This window comes from Prosopis cineraria, unplaced genomic scaffold (assembly GCF_029017545.1).
Source record: "Prosopis cineraria cultivar Desert tree isolate PC_DT_omini unplaced genomic scaffold, ASM2901754v1 PC15, whole genome shotgun sequence".
NCBI classification, from domain to species: domain Eukaryota; kingdom Viridiplantae; phylum Streptophyta; class Magnoliopsida; order Fabales; family Fabaceae; genus Prosopis; species Prosopis cineraria.
Genome location: NW_026555346.1, coordinates 941,694 through 951,009, shown reverse-complemented (window position 1 = coordinate 951,009; position 9,316 = coordinate 941,694). Strand labels below are relative to the sequence as shown.

The window sequence follows — 9,316 nt, the reverse complement described above, 5'->3', positions numbered from 1 at the left end:
TGTTATCTGGATTGTGCATTGGAGTACGTATCCATGAGTAGGACATACTTATGCGTGTGTATTGATTCAAAGTGTGAGAAGCTAGTTCTATGACGGGCCACCTAATTTGATACTCCAACTTACATTTTTCATGAGTGCCTCTAACTAAATTCTGGTTAGACCCAATCAAATCATTTCATGCTTTGTTACTATGTTATAGCTAGAAACCTAACGGTAGTCCACTCTTCGCTTGACGCCGAGAGCCTGACGACAATATTCATAGATATTCCTTCAGATTTTATTTAACCCAAATAATGTGCTATGTCCATATGCAATATTTGATATGTTATCGTATAATAAAAACTCTATATTCTATATATAATACTATGAAGTTTATCGAAAACTATAAACAGCGCCGATCTAGTTTGTTAGATATGGGCAATATATTATTGACAAGTGAATGGCAGAACAGGAAGCAGGTGTCTTAATATATATAATAATCAACATTTTTTCTAAAGTGGATTACTTTCTCATCAGACAATAATCAAAAGGATACTTGAAACTCTATTTTCCGCAACAACCAGAAGCGGGAATAGTCAAACTAAGATTAATGCAATTGCAGCACTCCCTGGCAATAACAATTAAGATAATTGTCCCAAATTACAAGAAATGCTGAATTAATGAAAAGGAAAATAACAGTTCTTCATTCCGCCAACCACCCTGCTTTTTTACGGTGGTCATTTTGGGGCCACTTAGCTTCATGATAAAAAGTAAAACTATATTTCCCACCACCGCCCCTTTTTAATTTGGTGGTGTATTTGGTATAAGTAAACTGAAAAATTGGATGATGAAAAGGTAGGGATTAATGGCATCACTTGAATAACAACAACTTTTTTTAAATAAAAAAGGACGGAGTAAAATCTGGGGTAGTAATATTTAGATGATACGAAAGTTCAAAACTAAGGATGGTGAATCCGCAAGGGATTAAAGTCGAGGGAATGGAGACTTTGGAAGCAAGCATATAAATTGAGGGGAAAAAAAAAACAGTGGGTGCAACAACTCGTATAGAGTTGAACTAAGTTTTCTCCGTAGTCTGACCACGATGCCGTATTAAAACCTAATCTGCCAACCACAAGCGACTAATCTCCCTCCTCCAGTTTGCCCTATAAAATTGCCCCCCTCCTCTCTTTCCCTCCCATCATTCACCAACGTTCTATCCTCTCATCACTATCGAACATGGAGGCTCTCAATGCCAAATATTCCTGTGTCTTCCTCGCCATGCTCGTCCTCTTGTCAGCTCTGGCCAACGCCAAACTTCACGAACACGAGTTCGTTGTACGTTATAACTTAATTACGTCTCCCCCGCAATGGCTTTACCAATCTCGGTTCTTTAATTTTGCCTCTCTTTGATTTTACTGTGTTTGACGGAACAGGTCCAAGCAACCCCAGTGAAGAGGCTGTGCAACACCCACAACGCTATCACTGTGAACGGCCAGCTCCCAGGCCCAACCCTGGAAGTCAACAACGGAGATACGTTGGTCATCAAAGTCACAAATAAAGCTCAATACAACCTGACCATCCACTGGTACATACACGCATGCATACATACACTTAAATACCTATATGCTGCACTGTTGTTTGCATTGCGAGTGGGAGTGATCTGTTGCCATTTGGATGGGCAGGCATGGTGTGAGGCAAATAAGAACTGGATGGGCTGATGGGCCAGAGTTTGTGACGCAATGTCCCATTCGTCCCGGGGAAAGCTACACCTACCGTTTCACTATTCAGGGACAAGAAGGCACTCTCTGGTGGCACGCGCATAGCTCCTGGCTCAGAGCCACCGTATACGGAGCTATAATCATTCATCCGAGGGAAGGCCAGCCTTACCCTTTCCCCAAGCCAAACCGCGATTCCGTCCTTCTTCTAGGTACTTCATCATCTACTTCTCTCTCCCTTTAACATTGAGATAGCCAGCTAACCGGCCCGGTTCTATATATATATATATATAGAAGACAAAGATTATGTTAACGATGGCGACAGATTAACGAGAGAATATGTATGATGGCTCGCAGGGGAATGGTGGGACGCTAACCCCATTGACGTCGTGAGGGAGGCCACGCGAACCGGAGCAGCTCCCAATATCTCTGATGCTTTCACTATTAATGGCCAGCCTGGTGATCTTTACAAGTGCTCGAGCCAAGGTTTGTGCGCCATTTTTGTCAACACAGTCACACATGAGAAATTAAACCAATTAAAATTCAAAGCACGCAATCATTAATCTTTAAATGTTTAGAATCATCGTTAATAATCAACTAACGAGCAACATGCAGTATTTGATTAAGGAAAACAAAACGCAATTATGCCCGTGGATCGTGGATAATAATTTTGGCCGAAACTTAATGATTTTAGGCACGTTACGATGTCGCTGGCTATCGTGGCTAGAGCCAGCAAGCAATAAATGACCGTATCTAATTGATATAAATATATAATTGTGCACGATAGTCTCATAAATTTTAAAATATAAAAAGATTATTAGTCCGTGCCCGAACCGATAGGAGGAACTTACTTTTGGTCGATGCCCGTGCAGACACAATTATTGTTCCGATAGACTCTGGCGAGACCAACCTTCTCAGGGTGATCAACGCCGGGCTGAACCAACCCCTTTTCTTCACCATCGCCAACCATCAGATGACGGTGGTCGGCGCCGATGCTTCCTACCTCAAGCCCTTCACCACCAAAGTCCTCATGCTCGGACCTGGCCAAACCACCGACGTATTAATCACTGGTGACCAGCCACCCTCCAAATACTACATTGCGGCGCGTGCATACCAATCCGCCCAGAACGCGCCGTTCGACAACACCACCACCACCGCCATTCTCCAGTACAAATCCGCTCCGTGTCCCGCAAAAGGAGTGTCCATTAAACCGTTGATGCCTTCCCTGCCTGCGTACAATGACACGAACACCGTCACTTCCTTCAGCAGAAGCCTCCGAAGCCCGAGGAAAGTGGAAGTCCCCGCTGAGATCGACGAGAACCTCTTCTTCACAGTCGGTCTGGGCCTCAACAATTGCCCTCCAAATTTCGGGTCGAGTCGATGCCAGGGACCCAACGGGACCCGATTCACTGCGAGCATGAACAACGTGTCTTTCGTGCTTCCCAACAACATCTCCATCCTGCAGGCCCACCACCACAGGATTCCCGGAGTCTTCACCGCCGACTTTCCGGCCAACCCGCTGGTGAAGTTCGATTACACTGGCAACGTGAGCAGGTCCCTCTGGCAACCCATCCAGGGGACGAAAGTATACAAGCTGAGGTTCGGATCCGGGGTGCAGATTGTGTTGCAGGACACCAGCATTGTGACTCCAGAGAACCACCCCATCCATCTCCACGGGTATGATTTCTATATTGTGGCGGAAGGGTTCGGGAATTTTGATCCAAAGAAAGATACTTCGAAATTCAACCTCGTTGATCCCCCAATGAGGAACACGGTGGCCGTTCCGGCGAATGGATGGGCAGTTATACGATTCGTTGCCGATAACCCAGGTAGTGCATTTTTCTTAAAAACACATAAGAGTTAAAAGTAATTTGGCGTCTGATCTCAAAATGGTTAATGGGATAATGTTATGATGGCAGGTGCGTGGATTATGCATTGTCACTTGGATGTTCATATCACGTGGGGTTTGGCGACGGTGCTCGTGGTGGAGAACGGGCTCGGGGAGCTAGAAGCCTTGGAGCCTCCTCCGGAGGACCTGCCTCTCTGCTAGGAATTATCTGCAAAACGATTAAATTAGTTATTTAAATAATGAAGGTCGTCAATTCTTCTTAGTTTGGAAGTTCATTATTTTTGTTTCCCTCCCCGCATTTGGGGAACTTCATAGCTTGCTTTTGCTCTGTTTCTTTGTTCTTTTCTTTTCTTTTGTTTTTTGTTTTTAAACAGAGAGATAAAGAGATGGCAATGATCTGATTCGAGACAGAGTGTCATCTGATATTAGCCACTTGTTAAATTGATCTTAGATCGATGAAATGTTGTTTCTCCTCTTTAACGTGTGAAGTCTTTCTATATTATATTTAATCATGTATGATCGCCCCCACAACTGCCGCTCAGTTATGCAGGTGTTAGAGAAGAACGTAAATGGGGAAGTTAATTTATAGTGAGAATCGATAATGATGGGCAGATGGCATCGGGTTAAGATGATCGGAACTCTATTTTCCTTTTTCTTTTCTTTTTTTTTTTTATTGTAAAGGCTAGTGCAAGAACTAGAGAAGATTACAAGCTATCGGCAAAGTCCCACTCTTGTCAGCTAAAAGATAGGCTAAGGCATTTTCCTGGAGCTTCAAATAATTGGGTCAATCCGCAAGGATTGTGATAGCGTTGTTTCGCAATAAAGTCAGCAAAGAGAGTAGCTTCGTGAGGGGCGTAGGGGACATGTATAGCACAATTGCAAAATTGAAGGAGTGGATTGTCATTCACGTGTTTAGAAAAGAAAACACGTGTGCGTGAGAGCAGATAAATAACGTAGCATAAGCAGTTGTTAGTTTGGGCTATCGGGGATTCCACTGAAGTCAAGGCTTGATGTGGAGGAGCGGTGAAGCGAAGCACGCGCAGAGCAGAGGCAAGGGAATTAAAAACCAAAAAAAAAAAAAAAAAAAACTAAGCCTGACTAGATTCTATTTTAAAAAATAGTTTTTGTTTTTTTTAAATAAACAATTTAAAAATTTATTTGGATGAATGTTTTAAATCTAATTATTTTAAAACTGTTTTCATTTTTTAAAATAAAAAGTATAAATATCTTAAATTTTTTTTTTACAATACATTACATCTGGTTATTGAAAAATATAGTTATCTTGATTCATAATTATTATAAGACATTATCATTAATTGCCCATGACCTTCATTATTGAATGATTTTTTAATTAAATTAACACAGCTAAATAAATTTTTTTATTTTGTTTTGAAAAATAATTCCAAAAATTATATTATAAAACTGTTTTAAAATAAAAAAATAGAAATAGAAGCCAAATATATCCTAAAATTAGAGGTTTCATGAGTGGTGAGTCTTGATGGATTGCCTGGGCCTTGGTATTGGTGGTATTGTGGTAACCATAGTCAACATTATCTGCCCTAACAGGGCTGATTGAAATTACACGACGAGTTAATTTTCATACTAACCAAGTCTGAGACGGATATTTTTCTAAAAACGACTTCGTTTAAATTTAGACAACTAAATTGAACCAAACTATTCGGTTTAGCTAAGTTTAATTTATCACTTCGACTTTGTCTAGATCGTGCTTGAATGACTTTTTTTTTTCACTCTTTTTGTTATCAATAACTTTTCTTCTTTTTGCCCCTCTTTTTTTTTAAAAAAAAGTTCAAGCTAATGTATTATATGGTCTATAATTATACTTTCTCGTTCATTCATTTTTTATTTGTTTATTTATTTTACTGGGAATTCTTTGTCAGTCCTCATCAATTCATCAAGTCCCCACCCTGCAGCAACCATAAATTAGTGGGTCATGGGAAATAATCATTTTTTGCATCAATTTCTTGTTATATCTCCTCGACGAGAGGCTTGATGCTTAGCCTCGTTCTTTCCTGCGCGTTAACAGAAAGATGGCCCCCAATCTCAACATTTCCTCAATCAGTGGGCTGGGCTTTTAGTTTGGTATTGAGTTATATTAAACTATTAGGGCTGGTGGGTTGCAATGCTGGGCCTATATGAGATTTTAGTTTTAGCATGCCAATGAATAATTAAATTAAATATAATACAGATCTGTACAACGACAACCCCTACAGTGTTTATATTTTTTGAAAAATTAATCTGACGACTATCAATTAAAGGATTATTTTAAAAAACTGAAAAAAAATAATACAATTATGTACCCAAAATATATACTTAACACGAATAGACCCGCGGCCGCGTTTTTTCCTCCCCGGGTTGGGCGTCTCACACGGTCACACCATTTAATTCACGAGCGTCCAATTCACAGGTTCTATCCATGTATGGATCATAACCAAAATCCGCGTGGTTGCTTAAATACGACGTGCTCGCCAACGACTGCATAAAGTGGCACCTTCAATAGCAAACCACTTGGCGCACTTGTTCTGACTTCTCCTCCTGACGTGTCAATCAAATCCCAGCTGCCTTGGGATATGCCGTTCTCGGAGTTATCCACTTCTTATCCTATTTACTCTACAGTCTACACGTGCCTTCCATAATCCACTCCTTGGTGCCTGCTTTTTTTTTTTTAGGAAAAAAAAATTTCCATTCATGATTCACAGCATCATGACCCCACCCCCAACTTGTTCTTATTTTTGGCTCATCATTCGTAATCAGAGAAAGCCGAACCCTCATGAGATTTTTTGTTAATCATGAACGAAATTAGGCGATCGGCCCAGTTTTGGTTTCTGTGGACAATCGAGCCCGGGATCTGATGCACGTAATCACTGTATAGGTCAAGGTATAATATATTAGTATGTCAAGATTAATTTCACAATAAATTAAATAATAAGGTTTTTTTTTATTTTTCTTACATCAAGAAAAATTAATTAGAATAAGTTAATTGACTAAAATTAAAATTAAAATTAATAAAGACTCAATGACAAGCTTAAATCCAACAATCATCTAAAAAAGAGCAACTTAGAGTCACTAATTTTCTATTAACTTTTTAGGTTGCGTTTGTTTATTAAAAAAAATAAAATATAATTGATTAAAAAAAGAAAGGTGAAAATAAGATTATTAAATAAGATAAGTGAACATGTTTACAGGAGGAGGGGTAATTTAGTTTGTAGGGTTAAAAATAATGATTTATGATGTTTTTTAAGAGTGTAATGATTCTCACATTTATAATATATATTAATAAGTTTCACCATAATTGTCATAGGAGAAGGGTGATTCAGTTCACTTTTACCTTAATTTTTTTAATCAATTTCATTCTATTTCTCTTTAATAACTAAACGTGGCCTTATATTCCATTTTAATCCAATTAATTAATTTCAAGTTAATTCTATTATTTTAGAGTTTTAATAGTTATTAGGATCTTTCAATCCACTAACAACCCTTTCTTAAGTTATTGTTATTTCTAGCCCAATTATTCAAGAGGTAACTTAAACTAAGAACACTCCATGAAAATTATATGAGGCAATTAGGTACTCCTTTCATTTAAAAATAAAAAAATTTTTAACCGAATTGCACCTCTTAATAAAGTAGTTATTAAACTAATCTCATCTTTTCATATTTACCCCTATTAAACACCTTATAATAAATATAAAGTTATTCATCAATATAATCACTTTTTAAAAAAAGGCAATAATTAAATATTGAAAAACTAAAAATACTTTATATTTATTAACATCAAACTTCTCAAAAAATGCCTTACTTTTTTTTTTCTATCGGAGAGAGTATATGTTTATCCTAATCACATATTAGATAAAGTCTAGCCCTATATTACTCAATCCAATAGTTTAGATGCAATTCCCCTTTGACAAATAAAAATCTTTAACACATAAAATCATATTTAATGGTGGCTAAGTATCAAATAAATATTAAAGCATAAGACTAAGTAATCAAAATCAACATTAAACATAACTAATGGGTAAAATGAACCTAATCCATCAATAAGTTCATGATTCTTCTAAGTCTAAGAGATTCAGCCACATATGAGTTTGGAAATTACAAAACTAAATAGAGAATATATCAAGATAGAAAGGAAAAGCAAAAAAAAATTTAATTGAAGTGATTTTGGACGAAAATCACTAATCTCTTATGAAACTCAAATTTCTTCATTTCATCATCGACATTTTTCTTTTTTCATTGATTAGTTTGTAATTGTTGGAGACGAGCAAAGATAAAGAATGACAAGCAACAACATTTATAAAATACTAAAAATATCAGTTTTTTACAAAAGTTGTGCATTTCATTAACTGATGCTTACACTACGGCATAATCAGGTTACACTGCAGTGTAAACCATTCTGTCACTAATATTGTGCATTATGTTATGTCTTAATTCATATATGCCATAGTATAAACCCTGCTTTTTTTCATCTTCAGTTTTTATTTGTATATTGTGCTTTGACTTTTATTTTTCGATCACCCTAAATAAAAAATAACATTATAAATGAAATTTTAACTCAAGCAATCTTTCATTCAACAAAATACCACCAATTTTCCCTTCTTATATTCTAAAGCACTTTTCGTTCCCTTCTCTCAAATAAAAGTTTCATCTTCTCTCAAGTTACATGACTTCAAATTGTGAACTTAGAATTTTTCAACAACACGTGAAAATATTTGAAGTTTTCAGGATCCCAGTAAGTGAGCCGAAAATAAAAACTCGACGAACTCAACCAGAATGCATCAATAGGATGGCCTCCCTCTTAGAACAAAGGTTTTACGTGATTGGATATATTTTATTACTTAAAAAATAAAATACACGCGAAATTGATCTACGAAAGTTTAAATTTATTCAAAACTACCTCAACACTAAACCAGAGCATATCTGTAAAATTATGCATCGACTGCATTACTTCAAAAATGCTATATTTACAGTTTCATATAGTAGTCCGTTAGTTGGAATATAAATAATAACATAAATTCAACGTTCATTTAAATTTTAAATGCTCACGTTTTCTGTACCTCATGAATTTTTCTTTTTTTTTTCTTTTGACCAGCCATGATTTTATTTTATAAAGCTGATTTGGTGTGTAAGTAAAATAATTGAAATTTTGCAAAAATTAACCCTAAAAAACTTGTTTCGCAGCCTGTTTTGAAAATAAATTTATGTTCTTTAAAATAAAAAAAATCTATTTGATAACATATTTTTAAAAAATATTTAAAAAATTAAATATTATTTTTAAAAATAAAAATATTTTTTAAGTATTCTAGTATTATTGTTTTAAAGAATAACAAAAAATATAAAAAATATTTTTTTATTTTCAAAACATATTTACAAAATATTAGTTCTCACTTTTTGGAGGAATAAGATAAAAAAAAACTATAAACAAACCTATAAATTTTCCTTTTGCTTTTTTGGTGAAAAAAGATCTGCGATTTTAATTCCACAAATATAAAATATTGAAGTAAGGCAGTGGCGTAAGCGTAAATATGTGAAAAAAGAGATGCAAAAGAGGGAAGGAAACGCTTTAAAGAAGGGTAATACAGTAATGCTTGGGGATGAAGAAAGCGACGTGAGGTTTTGTTGGTTCGGGAACCTTCGGGCGACACGTGCTACAAGGTTCGGGAGTCCGAAGCTAAGCGACTCGACTAAGGAAGTGCCACGTCACCTTTTCTGAAGCCATTAAAACTAAAATATCAGAAATATCTAGAGAAGAGCGTTAGAG

At 36.4% G+C, this 9,316-nt stretch overlaps 1 protein-coding gene across 1 annotated transcript; it reads left to right on the top strand.

Annotated features, from left to right (window-relative positions):
• Positions 1 to 1,166: 1,166 nt before the first annotated feature.
• Positions 1,167 to 4,023, top strand: LOC129294141 (laccase-12-like). The gene is made up of 6 exons (XM_054932287.1): positions 1,167 to 1,314; positions 1,413 to 1,564; positions 1,662 to 1,906; positions 2,052 to 2,180; positions 2,567 to 3,523; positions 3,614 to 4,023. Exons 1-6 carry the CDS (start codon positions 1,216 to 1,218, stop codon positions 3,742 to 3,744), a joined length of 1,713 nt encoding a protein of 570 aa, XP_054788262.1. The 5' UTR covers positions 1,167 to 1,215; the 3' UTR covers positions 3,745 to 4,023.
• The last annotated feature ends 5,293 nt before the right edge of the window (positions 4,024 to 9,316 follow it).